The sequence below is a fragment of the Cydia pomonella genome, chromosome 18 (genome assembly GCF_033807575.1).
Source record: "Cydia pomonella isolate Wapato2018A chromosome 18, ilCydPomo1, whole genome shotgun sequence".
In the NCBI taxonomy this organism is placed as follows: Eukaryota; Metazoa; Arthropoda; class Insecta; order Lepidoptera; family Tortricidae; genus Cydia; species Cydia pomonella.
Genome location: NC_084720.1, coordinates 11,848,447 through 11,865,061, shown reverse-complemented (window position 1 = coordinate 11,865,061; position 16,615 = coordinate 11,848,447). Strand labels below are relative to the sequence as shown.

Below are 16,615 nucleotides of genomic sequence, written 5' to 3'. Positions count from 1 at the left end.
ACTAGTGTTAAAATGATATGAAACTAATCTGTTAAATATTTTTTTTCTTATATTTACTAGATTTTAATGAATGTTGATTACGGTTTTAGTTACTTTAATAACAATATTATATTGATAGATGTGTAAATGCAAACGTGTATGACATTTAAATGACGACTGTCACTTTTTTGTTACCCTTTGATTACTGCGATTTTTAAAGAATTCAAATTTTTAATGTTGCTTATTTAATGTACAAGTTCATTTCGCTTTGAAATGATACATGTTTGATTTTTTATTCAATATGATTAGTAAATATATCTTGTTTAATGTTTATAGTTTATTTTCATCATTTTGTTTTGTCGATGTTTCTATAAAGTGCTGTTGATTACTTTTAAAGGTTACTGACGAAAATAAGGACACAATCAATAATAATGCAAAATCAATGTTTTTTATTTCATAAACGTATAACCGGTAATTTACCGGTTAACCGGTTAGTGGGACCTCGCGTCGGTAAATTACCGGTAATGAAAAACGCCCGGTTATTGCATTCCCTACATGTCCTCCACTTTTGTCTTAAGTCTGCATTTTTAAATGTTTAAAACAATTCCGTTATTTACCAACTAGCTGTGTTTTTAACGACTTTTTATGCCTAAAATGACCATTTGCCCTACGACTGGGGCATTATGATATTTATGATCTACCGCGACGGCCAATTCGAACGTGCATCTGACATCAAAACGATATCTGAATGATCTCAAAATGATAACTAACTGACAATGACTGGTTGCGAGTCCTGGGTTCAAATCTTTGTAAGGGCATTAATTTGTACCTATTACTTATGTCAGAGTTAGGCAAGGGACTCTTTTGTGCTTATATCTTCAAATTTACTAAATAAAACAAGAAATATAATAAACTCCACTGGAACATCTTTTTACTCTCTTCTTATTCTAAGATTCTGCGGAGGAGTGTGGTGTTGTACTTTTGTGAATGGAGCTGAAGACTACATCAATTACTCTTTGCCAGACTTCGGTAAGGACGTTGTCCTGCATTTCTTCCGAAGTGGTCCTGGTTGCTTGGTAGTCTTCATACGCCTGCATGACGAACTCCATGGCATATGGAATGCCATATATCTATGTAGGTAATAATTAAAGAAGAGGAATTATAAGTATCATAAAAACAATAAACTCGACTACTTACATATATTTTGGAAATGGTATTTTCACTAGCTTTCATTTAATACCCGTATTGCTGTAGGTATAGTAAGAAAAAAATAACCTCTCCACCTTTTTTTCATTTGCGGGCGCTTTTTCTAATTTTATATAGCCTATCACTACAACAATTCTGACGAATTCAACGACATGTCATATGTATAAAACCGTCTAGACAATTCATACGTTTGAAATACTTTACCCTCCTGAAGCAGTCGGATATAATACAAATAAAGCGTTAATCAATGTGTATCAATTACTTTCGTATTTTGATTAAGTATTTTGTTTGGATTGGAAGACAGCATACCTAATTAAAGCCACTGATGCAAGGCTCTCAAGGGCCGTTTTACAAATCAAGATACAAATTACATACAAGCAATTAAAATAAAAACAAATTAATAATTCATGACAACTAAAGGTGCCTTAAGATTTACAACAAGTAATATAAATATTATTCAGAATCAAGAAAATAACCGAATTAACAGCATTCGACCCGATTCGAAGAATGAGATACGATAACGATAAGTTCCGGTTTAGATAAGTTCTGATTTAGATATCGTTTGTACGTCGTATAATTGACAGAAGCAGCTCCATTCGGGCAACCAATGTCACTTTGACGTTAAAAATATCGTAGATAGATCTGATTGGGATCACAGTGGAATCGAAATAAACGTCAATTTTGACATGTCGTTTAGTTATCGATCTTTTAAAGATCTTTCCAAGATCTTAAACGTGTCTTAATCATTCTTCGAATTTGGCCGATTGTGTTGTGATGCGGAAAATGCTACCAAAGTGTGTGACATCTCGCGCCTATTTCACCACGCTGACAATTGACAGATGACACGGACAATTGTCAGTAGGTACTTTCCGAGTCGATAAAGACGACAAGTAAGGACGTAGCGTCAATAGATAATTTACTAGACAGTCCAGCAATATACAGTGAGCTACAAAATTGCATGGAGGCACCGAATCATTATTGGAAATTATTTATAAAGTGTATATGCACTTTAATGGTCACTGTAGTTGATCATTGTCACATTTGTGAAACGGGGTCGGTTGATTTTTAGGATTCCGTAGCCAAATGGCAAAAAACGGAACCGTCCGTTTGTCTGTCCGATTATGTCACAGCCACTTTTTATTTTTCAGGTTTTTTGGGCATGCCTATGCAGGCCTCATCTCAGTAGCTCAACAACTTTAATAAAATGAGAAATAATTCATGTAGTTTTGTAAATTGGTATAGTAATACCTTGTGGTCTCCGGGCAAACATACTAAAAGTCCTCGAGGGTGGGGGTTGTGTTGAGGGTAATGGGGAGGGCTTGAAGGTAAGTACCTTTTATTATATTTGTGCTCATATATTGAATAGCTGTACTAATAGCATTATAATTACTTCAGAACAAGAGATTTACCATAAAATTTCCTACAAAAGTTATATTTATTTTTACTCTACGATCAATACTTTAGGAGCAGCTAGAGATACTAAATGGTAAGTACTAAAAAGTTACTAAATATAATCTTACCGTAGTAGCGTAGTCTACACTTGTTCCACTGACTTGTCCGTACCATCGGTATAAGCTGGTCAGAGTGATACCATACACTTTGAAACCGGCGTTCCTCATAGCTTCCTCGATCCCTGCGTCTAAGTCGGTGTACTTGTCATCGACCGCTTGGTTCGAGTATCCTTTGGGATAAAGTACTGCATCTCCCTGCGTACATAAATTATTCGACGAGAGATTATAAAAATAATACGTCTCAAAATTTGCTGTCAGTTTACTCATCAGTTTAATAATTTACTTATTTACTGACTGACTGTTTATTTTTTAAGAAAAAAAAAATGTATTGACGATTAATGTAGATGTAGATTATAAGTTAAAATGGGAAAACAGTGGCGAATATATTGATAAAGTTTAAGTTGTAAATTGGCTTTTGACCGGATAAAATGACAAATAATGTACAATGAGTACATTAGTTTAGGTATTACATAATAAGAAGCTGTTTTACGTTTTTTCACACTAATTTACTAGGTATAAGTACTAGAAGTAGTATACTGATATAAAAATCGATTGAGGTTTTGGTATTGATATAAATACGGTATTTTCGATTTGGTATTACTTGCTGTAATTAATGCAAGCGACATATTCTGAATTTACTTTTTTTTTCACTACATAAGTACAATTACCGTACAGCGTTGGATCCAGCATTACGTTTTTCGTAGGTAACAAAATCAAAAATAAATTTTACATACAAAAGATGACCTGAGATTTACTTAAAACGCGAGTTTTTAATTCATCATATGCAATTTACAAGTCGTTAATCACCGCGGCCTGCTCCTCAGAGTACTCTACACGTCATGTCAATATCGTATCATAGCAATATCAAACCTTTAAGGCTACAGACAGCGTGCCATGATGTCACGACAAATGACTGACACGTTGCCCGCTGCCGGCGCCTGATCGTCTGATTGACCACACGCCGTGCCGTGCGGACGACTGCCACGACGCCCACGACCCTATTATACAGAAGTATAGACTGCACTGAACTCGTAAGTGGTTAATCTTTTCTATTATTTGCAATAGGCGCTGCGGCAGATGGATGCTGTATTACTCACCGCGGCGGGTGATGTTCGTCCACCTCAAGTAGGTAGACGTCGCGTGTGGAGGATGAGCCAGACCATGCACATATATTTTCTAACATAGTATTCGGAGGTAGTCGAGCAAGGGCGCCGCGGACGGTGTCTGGTCAAGAAGACTGTAGTACATATAACAAATCGTTAAATCTTTAAACCGCACTCGGTCCTAAGAGACTCTAAACAAAACGGTTTACCTTGAATGATTTAGGACCATACGTCCCAGCATGAACGTGGATGTATGCTACAATCTTGTGATTATAATGGTGGATAAGATCCGCCACGGCACGGCTCTCGAACTCCGAGAAGGGAGCTACTCCCGGGTAAGCCTGTGTACAGCTGTTGATGCCGTGGCTCTTGTTCCAATGTACGTCAAAGTTGCGGTCCACGTTCACGCCTGAGCATGCTGCTTGAGGTGATTTGTTCTTGTTCCATAACTTAAGCTGATTATGTAAACAAAATATAACATTTTAGAGCTTAAGTCTTTGCTACTTAATTGTTATTCTCCGTAATATCAGTAGTAGGTTAAATTGCTAAATTACACTACTGCTATACAGGGTGATTTCTGTTCTTTCTCGTCGTGACCCAGAACCACTTTTTCTATGATCCACAACGGTGGTATTTGATAAAAGATAACTAGTTTAATTTTTATAATTTTTCAAGTAAAATTAATCTTATACTAAGTAGTCATGGCCTCCCTATGACTTTTGACATTCGCTGTGTGGAAAGCGACAAGACGTTACATTGAGTAGGGTGACCGAATTGTATGCAAAGATGTTTTTTTTTGTACTTGTCATCCGAAAAATAATCATAATTATTGGTGATACTCAATAATTATGTTTTTTTTATCGGTCATAATCAATAATGACCAACATCATTAGACTCATCTTTGAATTATCTGTGATGTCTTGTTCTCTTGCTCCACGACCCCGAAATCAACCTGTAGAAACGAAAAACTAAACCATAGATTTTTGACAACACCGTAAAGGACTGTAACGGCATTTTCTTGCCTCCACTCTTGCGTCTCCTATTATGAGAGACAAACCTCGTGAGTTTGAGAACAACTTACGAAACATACAGTAGGAAATAAATTAAATAAGTAGTAGTGAATGGCTTTAAAATAAAAGAATACTTACGGTCTCATCCGCAATACCATCAGGATTTCCCATTGGTATTAAAAATATATCAAACTTGTCCAAATGACTTGCGTATATTTTCACCAACTTCATAAAGCTATTTCTATTATTTAAGCATGGAACGGTAGTGAAGCCCATAGGGGATAGGCCGTGAACGATAAGTATTATCTTTTTTTCTGGTTTTTCGTCCACATATTTATCATCCATAGTTCTGAAGAACCTGCTATGTTGTTTGGAACTCATTTTGCATAGCACTATATTGTGGAATTCAGCGGTTCTGGCTATTACGGAAACAGAGGTGTTTGCATTAAATTTTTCCATTAATTCTGTCAAGTCTTCGTATAGCTGTAATTTATTTTTAATTCATATTAATGCATATTTATATTTGTATAGAATCAAAAAATTGAGAAAAATGTTTTTTGAATCAGCCTACCGTATATCCGTTGAGTTTTTGTCTGTTTGCAGTTTCGTTGCTGCTCAACTCTGGGATGTGGCTGGTATGCCTTAGAAACGAAAGAAAATAAGCTATATAAAATAGTATACAAAAATGTAAATACTTTCGTAATAATTATTTTAAACTGGGTTAAAAATATAGGCTATGACACCTGCATAATAAGTAATTCACAAAATGGATCAGCATTTTCAACACTGCGGTAAAAAACATACCCATACATACGTACATGCAAATAGGTAGATAAATAGATTTTAGCTATAGTGGAATGTTGAGGTATTGGCGACTCTCAACATGGAAGTTGACGTACCAGTGTTGGCCGAACATTAATTGCAAATGACCATGAACCATTACAAATTGACACACCTATTTAATAGCATACATTTGGATTTTAGTTGTAATGTTTTACATCTAGTATTTTCCTCGCGTTGGTGTGGTGACAATTTTGTGTTTGACTCGGTATCAAAGTTTCTTTTACTCTCGTGCCTTGCAACCCTCGCAACGCTCAAGATTCCTTATTACGAACTTTCGCTTGCTCACGTACCAATATAAGCAAGAGGAATTAGCAAAAACCTTGACAAAGATAAACAAATAGCTATTAAATAGTATAAAAATACTCACTCTAAGTCCGATAACGCAAACCTTGTAGATCTAAAAGAAAATAACATTTATACTTGAAATAGCTAAACAAGTAAAGACTTCCTGACAAAGGTGTAAATTATTTTAAAAATAGCGCCATGTGTATTTTATGTCGGGCATTGCTCAGTTTGTGGTTTTTACACCCTTACTAGATGATTTCGCGCACAAAATCTTCTATATCCTTCCCCACAATTCAAACTATCTACATTAAATTTTTTTTTGCAGAAATCGTGAAGCGTCTGTTTGGCGTAACTGATGACCGAAGAGCTGGCGGCTTCCTCGCACAACGTATCAGTATTGCGATACAACGAGGAAATACTGCCAGCATCCTTGGTACAATGCCTCAAGGGCCTATTTTGGATTTAAGCTTATTATAGCTTAAGTAATCCTCTGTATATAACCATTATGTGTTATGTATACACATAGTATACTAGCTTTATCTCGCGACTTCAGCTGTGTGGAATGTGTAATTTGGGTAGCTTAGGTTTTATCCAACTTGCTTTTAATTGGCTAAAGGGATGATTTCTGTCATTTAAACTATCCTATCGGAACTCAAACTAACTATATACAAATGGAGGATGGGAGATTTTTGTGGACACTGGCCCATGAACTACCATCGGAAAAGTTTTTTGTTTTTTTTATATAGTTACTCCATTTTTGTATGGCGAGACTTGTCAAATCTCTGTTTATAAAAGTTATGACAAAAAAACATAAGAAACAAAAAAAAACTAAAATATCGTGATACTAAATCATCGACAATTACAAGACCCTCGTGACCTGCGATACAGGAACTTAATATTAATAAAAAGAAATTATATATCTAGTCCCGTCTCAACTCATACTAATTTTTGCGGCAATAACTTTTTTCACACAAAGATTTGGAACTACCTGTCATAGTAAAAGTTTTACAACTTAGAATAACCTATCCGGTGACATACCGTTTGCCCTTATTGGTAAATTGGGTCGACTCTTCTTTCAACAAAATCGGTTCAGCGGTTTAAGCGTAAAGGGGTAACAATCAGACAAATAGGGATGAGAAGCTTACTTTTCGTGTTCTTCGACCGACCGTGGATCGTAAACATCTAGACGTCTCCTGCCGGTCTTCACTTTTGTAGTCTTCTCGCTACTGCTGAAACAAAAACTTAAAAAGTTTAATCGTCTCGACGCGTAAATATTTTTTACGATATAGGAACCAAACGACGACCGGTCTGGCCTCGTAGGTAGCGACCATGCCTATGAAGCCGATGGTCCTGGGTTCGAATCCCGGTAAGGGCATGTATTTGTGTAATGAGCACAGGTATTTTTTCCTGAGTCATGGGTGTTTACTATGTATTTAATTATTTGTATATTATATATATCGTTGTCTGAGTACCCACAACACAAGACTTATTGGCTTACCGTGGGACTTAGTCAATTTGTGTAAGAATGTCCCTATAATATTTATTTATTTATTATTTAAACGAGCAGACGGACCCGAGTATGTCCTTAAACTACGTCCAAAAGAGAGGTATGGGCACTGTGAACGTCATCCCGCTTTGTGTGATAGGGTACAGCACAGCGGATGTCATTCCAAACCTAGAGCAGAGCCCAACCTCACAGAAAACCGCAGCCAAATAACATTAAGCCCTACACATAGTGTTGTGTTCCTGACGGAGAGTAAGGTTGCCAGAGCTCAACGAGAGTGCAGATTGTTAGGGTCGGCAACGCGGATGTAACTCCTCTGGAGTTGCAAGCGTACATAGACTACGGAGACTGCTTACCATCAGGCGGGTCGTATGCTTGTTTGCCGCCGACGTTATATGAAAATATAGTAGTAATATAGTATATTGAAAGAATGTATGCCCTTCTGAGTCCCAGAGGCCCTTCAGAAGGATTTACTTCAAAACCCAACTTTAGCTTTGATGCAATAAGTCAAGATTTAATATTCAAAAATGAAACTAACGATTCTGGGACATAGGAGGATGATAAGTACACGTACATTTCATCTTCAAACATTAATAAAGGTGACAGCAGGGTGTCATCTATTGGGCATTCGCGTGTCAAACACTAGGACGTTAGTATAGTTACTATTTGTTGCCGCATAGTTACTACTTACTACAATTGAATAAATAATTATTCAACTTGTAGGTTTGAGTAAAACGTATACCCAAATTTTAGCGAATTCAACCTTTATTAGTGCAAACATTACGTTACGCCTCATCTTTTGTCATTCGGGTCAAATCTGCCATCTACCAAATCTATCTAATACCATGGATGCTACAAATAAATAATTATGATTACGTGTTTATTATATTTTCTTTGCAGTCATTATCGTCTTTCTTCAATTTCAGAGACTCTCCACTCCTGTAATAACAGATACAGTCAATAGTTATTTATTTAATTACGCTTAAAATCCTTAAATACACAAAAGTGTAGTCGTTTGGGAGCAAATTGTCTGTGACAGATAAACGGACAGACACACACACAAGAGATCCTATAAGTCTTTATTTAAGGTAAGGAACCCTAAAGACAAAGTTGTACCCAGTGGCTTTTGTGACTTAGATGTTTTTTAAAAAAGTCCATATTCCCATTATAAAATGGTCTATAATTACTAAATGGCCACTTTATAACAATGTGTGATGAAAAGTAAATCCCTGATGACATTTGGTCTCCATGTGATTATGGAAGGTAGAGGCAAGGAACAAAATCTCCATATACCAAAAAGTGTCCGACAAAAAATCATAAATAGGTGGCGCTACAATATCTAGAATACTTGAGAAAAAAATCTAATCATAGACAGCGCACTTCACTCCGTTAATAACACCTAGGCTCTTAGCTACTCTAGCGCTGCTCTGGAGAGATTTGGAACTATTATTTATAGCTGACGGCTGGACACTTTTGCAACAGTTCTGCCTAAGGAGATTCTGTTCCTTGCCTCTACCTTCATACTTAAACATGTGATATCTATCTTAAATCACAAATTTCAAAATGACAGATAGGGATAAAACATTATCAACGATGTGTTAAAATCGTCCTTAATTTTTTTATAAACACTGACCAAAGCTCGTCCAGCACAGAGTTGTTTGTACAAAGCATTTTGTTTTCTGGGTTGTAAAAGTGGTAGAGTATCATATTAAATAGATTGTAATACAGAATACGAATATACTTGAGTGTACAGATGTAGTAAATAATCCTTTCCCATCTTATTTTCTCCGGATCGTTCGTATTTGTCATGCTACTTCAGTCAACCTTAGTACATTTGTACTCAGACTGACTGAAATAGCATAACACGTTCGTACGTTTCCGTAAAAAAATGATGGGAAAGGATTATTCACTACATCTGTACTTAGCTTACACACCTGAAATTCATATTATTCCGAGTTTGTCTTTTGAAGTTTTTCAAGCTGTAGGCCTGTAAAACTGTTTCTAATTCGAATCCACAGATGTTCCACAAGTTGAATTTAAGATCCACTCAGTAGCTAACTAGAACGCCTAATGGATGACTCACGCTAGCCCGGCCCAAGCCGGGTCGAGGCGTCCTACACATCAGTCCAGCTCAAGTCATCCTTAAAGAGTAAATTCTAACAATATTTATTATCTTGCCGGTGTAATCTTACCAAAAATCCAGAGTATCGAAGAGAGTACCTGAAAAGAATAAAACAATGTTTGAAGGGTTTATCGTGGTCAACTGAACAAAAGATGCATTAGTTGTATATCGTATTTCTTTTGAAAACACACTAACAAAAGATTTATTATTAAAGTATAAAAGAAATATTTTTCCTCGTTTATATTGTATAGATCGTGTCACGACGACGTGTGCCTTGTCTCGTACTGTCATGTTATTAAAGGTTAGATTTGACAAATCTGCACGTCATTGTGGATGACACGAACTATATCACTATATAACATTTTAATTATTAACGCGACCTAAAATTAACTCAAATAAGCGTTAATAACTGGCTTTGCTACGTAAGTTATCATAACTTGACTTTTGGCAATTTATAGCATGATGGTGGCAAACTAGCGTGTGGCCAGCATACAGTTAAGCAGTCACCGTAGGTTATGGGCGCTTGCAACTCTACAAGCTTATGAGGACTTCTCCTTGGGGCTATTAGCAATATATTATAGTATATTACAAATATAGAAGTGCACTTACGACGGTATAGATAGGTCTGTGCAGTTGCTAAATCTGTAAAATTATTATCATCAATTTAATTTTTTAATGCACGAAATAGGAATTACGATATTATGTATACTTATATATGCTTAAATAAGACAAAAATGTTGGATTATCTTCGATATAGTCCCACAGTAAGCTCCATAACGCGTGTTTGGTGGGTACTACACTATATATAATTATATTACGTATGCAAATGCATAAAAACATCCATAACTCAGGAATTTGTGTTAAACACACAAATAAATGCCCTCACCGGTTTCGAACCCAAGCTACGTAGGAAGGCTAGAAGGCTATCTTCCTTGATTTCTAAGAAATATCTTAACTTTGCGAGTTATGATAACTTACGTAAGTAAAAACCACCGAATTAAAATTATGACCCTTGAAATAACATACAGAATCATCCAATTCATTTAAACATGCCTTTTTAATTATTTGTGGCAATCCATCAGGGACGGGTCCTTATGCTCATTGCTCATTTTTAGTTTGGGGATATGAACGTTTTTGTAAAATACTTATAGAGAACTATTTTTTTTCGTAATAATAAAAGTTCCTAGACGTGTAGGTATTTGTAGCTTAGTTTGACTCGTATACAAAAAGAGAAAACGTTTTTCCACTTCTAAATATTTTCCATTCTCCATGATTTTTAGTATGTTATTGACACAATGAAAACCTTTTTTTTAGTTATAGGTTTTCCTATAGTTGCATAATTTGCAAACCAAATTTCTTTTTTTCAAAAATTTTGAATTTTATTGTGTAAACTTAGAATATATTATGCTGAAGCGATCGCCATCAAAATCAAAGTGATTTGTTAAAATTTAAATAGTGGAACCCTTTCTCCCGAAATGGAATTTCATAGAAAAAATACCGTTATTTCGTTAGATTCGAAAAGCTATTCTTCCCTCTTACGAGTAAGTATTTCTATGTTAAAATTGGTGTCATGGTTTTATTTTCAGGGTGATAGTCTCTTTCGCAAAATTATCCTCAGTGTAAAGAACGACTCAAGCTAGAACGATCCGGGTCCAGACCGGGGCGTCCGACACTTTTTTCTATAAAAACCATCACTTGATTACCGATCACCAATCATAGAAATTAAAGTGACCTTTATGCCAGTTGTATACACTCGTCAACACACCCAGATACAGGCCGAGAACAAGTGCGCTCCCTTCTAATTTCCCTCTTATTCGTCTCGTCTTGCTCTCCTCCGACTGTGTCGGAGCGGTACCCAGACTCTCGGCGAGAGGCTCTCGACGAGTGTGTACAGCCGGCATTACATTGACAAGTACCCACTCGAGGTGATGATAATTCTTTAGCCACTTACTTGGCGTATCTATGGGTTGTGGTGTGCTTCTTCGACTTGTTGTTTCCGCTGAAAAATAATAATTATTATTAAAGTATTTACTAGGTATTCTCTTAATTCTTGTTAATGGTTCAGAGTCTATGAGATCAATTTCCAATTTAACATTTAATCATCAAAAGCATCCATTCAGCGTGTGATTTCTGCATTTAAAACATATTCTTAATGTAGTCGAGCTTTAATAACTGAAAAGCTTACGGCTTCTAAACCTGGAGTCATGGGTTCAAAAGTGTTCAAATCTCTGACTCGTACCATTTACCCAGTTTATTAAGAATTATGTATGAAATAATTATTATTCTTATTCTAAACTAGCGACGCGACCGGGCTTCGCACGGGTTACACAAAACCTTGATAAATTTTACACCTCAACCTTCCTCAAGGATCGCTCTATTGATAGTAGAAAACCGCATAAAAATCCGTTCTGTCGTTTTTGAGTTTATCGCGAACATACATACAAACAGACGCTGCGGGTCACTTTGTTTTATAAGGTGTAGTGATATCATTTGACTTTAACTCGTCGCTTTTCAGTAAACAAAAACATCACAAAACGTACATATATCAGTGAAAAGTTCATAAGTGTTTCCCTGCATTAGGTAGGATAGTGACTTTAGTCCAACCAGCCCCTAACTAACACTGGCACAGCAAAGTGTATATAAGTACATATACTCAAAATCACTGCTCTTAAGGTACCTATATTTTTTACTCACACTTACATATAAAATATAATGTTATGGGTATAAGTGCAATAAGTATTTGCGATTGTAAAGCCACGATGACGTAGCGTCGAGGAGCCGCAATAAAACTCTACAACTTTATCTAATTTAGATCATATTTTGATATCAGTCACAGTGCATCTCGCTCATACTTGTATATTGTAACTATAACAACAAAACTTCCGTGAGACACATACATATTAGTTTTAAACAGGTTAAAACAGTAAAATGACTTATGCAACCGATCATTTGATAATAATGCCGAAAACGAGAGTAGTTTCACGCTTCTCCAGCGCAATCGGTCGCGGAGACCTGCAGCTTGCAGTCTGCGTCGGTCCGCCAACGCCTGCTCCCGTTATGGAGCGAAACCTTTCCACAAGCAATCTTCCACTTAAAATACATGAGTGATATGCGCTGCAAGATGTCGAAATAAGATCAAATAGAAATCATGATATTGATGAAATGCAGCTCCTGCAGCGGAACAATAAGTAATTACCTGGTTCCAAATCAGGTACGCCTATCGCGTATTGCGTTAAAAAAAACAAGGAGCTAATCCAAACCGTCATGATGTTAAAATAAATTGCACAATTGAAGAAAAGTAATATAATTGTCCATGCACTCAATAAACTTGATGTAGAATCAATTTGTATTTTAATATCGCAATTTTGTACGCAAGATTCAATTCGAAACAAATTGAATTTTTATTGGTTGGTCATTTTATTGATATTTCTTGATAGTTTTTCGAAGTTTAAAACTATGTTGGTCTATATGATATGCTTAATATGGTTTTGGTATGTGGTATTCATGCAAAAGGAATCTCAACCGTTTCTCGTTAAATTTTGTGAACGGATTCGATGATTATATTGATATATGTCGTTTTTTTTTTATAAATTTCTCTCTTCCGCTCTAGCCACTACAGTAAGTATCAATTTTCGCTTGATCCCTCACAATAGGACACACGTCCCACTTTGTCGCTTGCCATCAGGACGCCTTGACAGGTTATTCGTATAAGATACAAGCAAATCTCGTCCTTATTATGGCAAGCGACAAAGTAGGACGTTTTGCTGGCCGTGGTCACAAATATTTAAGGGATCGATTACTAAATATCTATTTGTATGTCCCATACACCCATCACGGAATAATAGTATTTCGGACAGAGCTCCTCCATGAGCACTCGGATATGTGAGGTGGCTACTGGCTACTCTCCAACAGTTTGCCACAAGGTGCCCTGCGTTGACTGATTGCAATGGTAAAACTAGTGGGCGATGGATAATGTTCTCTTAAAGCACTACTTTCCCGCCCTAACAACAATGAACTTCAATGAAGGTACTGTCAGCAATAGTACATTGTGCAACGAGGGGGGTAAGTGAAATATTAGGAAGCGAGGGAATTAAAGACCCGAATTTGCAATATTCTTAACCCCGGAGTTACACACAATGTTATTCATCACACTTACGAAAAAAAATATTTGCGAAATAATTCTTAAATTCGGTGACTTATCAAATATTGTCATTTTTTGACAGGTTAGGAATCGAAGGCACAGCCCTATTTGGCATTCAGCCATTATGTAAAAATATTTTATCTACACACATATCATAAACCCTCTATGATGCCTCCGAAATCCGTAAATAATGGCCAACATTACGATAAACTGTTTTGTTACAACAAATTTCTTATCTGTGATGATGTTGTAATTGCTTCATAACTACATCAAAATCGATATGGTTATACATTCAAATTTGGAACATCTCGGGAAAAAAAAGCAATTCGATTTTACCTCTATTCTAATATCAGTCGAGATGCCTTTTTGTTCGAAATGAAATGGCAATTGCTACAATTTTGACATATCTCGCATATTAGTTTGTATCGAATGATATGGAAATAGGCCCCCGACCCGACTCTAGTTTGTCTGTGAATAAAAACTACGAATGCGTGACATGAGTGAAAAAAGTTTTCATTTACCGCCCTTTGACGTACGTATCTTTTAATTAGTTTTAAGTATAAAATGAATATGTTTTGTTGTTTTTAAAGTAACTATTGCAAAAGGTGCGTGTAAAATGAGCGATAAAAATATTTCGGTGACGCCACCGCATATCCGCGAGTTCTGCCAAGAGAGCAAAGATGCTCAAAGTTAGCTGTAATTTGGGTTAGTGAATATATCATAGAAAGTTTATTAATATATGTGTAGATAAAATTGTGTATGTAACTGTACATAATTAGGCATTAAAACACTCGTGTGATCTTTTTAAGAAACTCACTTCGTTCGTTTCTTAAACCCACACTCGTATATTTTAATGCCTTTTATTATGTAGCAGTCACCTAAACTACTGTTACGGCTATTAAATTAATCAAATGTTTTTTTAAATATATATATTTATTTATTCATTAACAAAAACGTCAATATTTTAAAAGTAAAACTCATTTACGCTACTTGGTCCATATGAATTAGTGATATAACTTAAAAAACATACTGGTGGTCTATACGAAGTAATGATAGTTCAATGGCTGACTGTACTAAATAACCTACCAGTACCTACCGCCAAAATCCAAAAGCAATACTATGACCGTTACTTTAAGTCTTGACCGTGTGGACGTTAAAAATTTCACGATCGTCTTAAAGGTTGTTTTACTGTTCATGGGATGTTATGGCAAAGGTCTGCAAAGAAAACCTGGGCTTGAGTCAAAGGATTTTAGTGGAGCTGAGTGTTTTATTGTTAAGGATTACATTCGGATGACAACTGCATCTGCATTACTGTTGCGGCATTACTGCTACGTGATGAAAAAATATTCTAGCAACAGGAGTCTCAGGCGTGATATTAATATACAATTATACATATAGCATTGGCATATATCTAAGGACGGGCACTTAGAATGGTGCCAGTTCAGTGGTGTCACTCGCGAATTCGAGCCAATGGTGCAGTCTAACGCAACTAGTTGCGAACAATCGCGCGCGTGATGCCAACTCATCCACCAATCGCGTTGTAGCGTTAGACTGCAATATTGGTATCAATATCACCCTTATTAAATACTTAATGTAAAAAAATATTTCATTAAAATTATTTTGATGAAAATATTTTAATCCCATGCTAGCTGTGACCCGGGTGGCCGAGCAGTTTAGGCATCTGCCGTAATTGCAGAGGACGCAGGTTCGATTTCAGCCCTGGGGCCTGGAGGCCTTGGTCACGTTTTCAGTTTATATTTCATTTGTTTTATAGCGCCCAGTGAGATTATTGAAACGCCTACGTTTGAGATTAAGCAAACATGTTTTCGTATGTTGGGATGTCTGGCCACTCTCCTGTAGGTATATGTCGCATTTCTCAACCGTTTCTCGTTAAATTTTGTGAACAGATTCGATGATATGGATATTTTGTCGATTTTCTCTCTTCCGCTCATACAGCCACTAGTTTACAGTAAGTATCAATTTTCGCTTGATCCCTCACAATAGGACACACGTTAAACATCGTAAACGCGTCTTAAGATTTACACCAACACAAAAAAACCGTTAGGGCTCCCGTCTCAATCTATCCAAGGGGCGAGTTGTATATAGGCCTCCAGGTTTTAAAACACCGCTTTAAGCGCGCTCCTGGATTACTATAGCTCTATTAAATTAATGCTAAAACGCTTTCGTGGAAATGACAAAAAGAAGAAAGGATGAACTATATTGAGTTTCATTGATAATTTCAATTTTTGTTCAACTTCAAATAAAGATGTTCTCAATTTGATATTATGCGTTACATATATGTTATAGAAACTACAATGGTAAATTGTTAATTGAATTCTATATGTAAGTTAAGTTACAAATTTTCTTAAAGACTATACTCGTATTAGTATTTAGTACTTAGTATCCACAGTATAATATCTTTAATTTTAAATAAATAAATTATATTAACAAATGTGAAAGTTTAGTCACAAATAAATTAAATTAATTAAAATTGTTATTAAATAATTACCTAGTCTAATAACGATTATTTCCGAAAATATTCACATAATAAAAAAAGTAGTTGATGACTCCTATTGGTTTTGAAAGACCTATCCAAAGATACTGTAGGGATGAGCAAAAAAAATTCATCCGCACTTGTTGTAGGGTTTCCCTAATTTTTTTTCTAGTTTTTAGTTTATCAGTCTGTTGCTATAATTGATTTATATGTATATCCCTACCAAATTGAAGTCTTCTAGCACTAACGATCTCGGACGGATAGACAGACGGACATGGCGAAATTATAAGGGTTACTAGTTGACTAGGAACTAGAAACCCTAAAAAGAAGATCTAAGTATATAAGTATTCTAAATGAGACTACAAATAATAGTTATTTGTACAACAAAAGAGCAAAGTTTGATATTTCTTCGAGTGC

The 16,615-nt window shown here is 35.9% G+C and overlaps 1 protein-coding gene across 4 annotated transcripts; it reads right to left on the bottom strand.

Annotated features, from left to right (window-relative positions):
* Nucleotides 1-883: 883 nt before the first annotated feature.
* On the bottom strand, nucleotides 884-13,765 carry LOC133527753 (carboxypeptidase B2-like). Of its 4 annotated transcripts, none has more exons than XM_061864904.1 (12): nucleotides 12,760-13,765; nucleotides 11,515-11,562; nucleotides 10,173-10,205; nucleotides 9,634-9,661; nucleotides 8,318-8,380; nucleotides 7,083-7,166; nucleotides 6,020-6,049; nucleotides 5,381-5,450; nucleotides 4,948-5,292; nucleotides 4,009-4,254; nucleotides 2,706-2,891; nucleotides 884-1,109 (listed from the first exon to the last, which is right to left on the bottom strand). In XM_061864904.1, the coding sequence occupies exons 1-12, from the start codon at nucleotides 12,827-12,829 to the stop codon at nucleotides 927-929; spliced, it is 1,386 nt and encodes a 461-aa protein (XP_061720888.1). In that variant the 5' UTR covers nucleotides 12,830-13,765; the 3' UTR covers nucleotides 884-926. The 4 variants fall into 4 exon arrangements, with proteins under 4 accessions (XP_061720888.1, XP_061720889.1, XP_061720890.1 ...); XM_061864905.1 differs by having other exon boundaries at nucleotides 7,083-7,163; XM_061864906.1 differs by lacking the exon at nucleotides 10,173-10,205.
* Nucleotides 13,766-16,615: the final 2,850 nt, after the last annotated feature.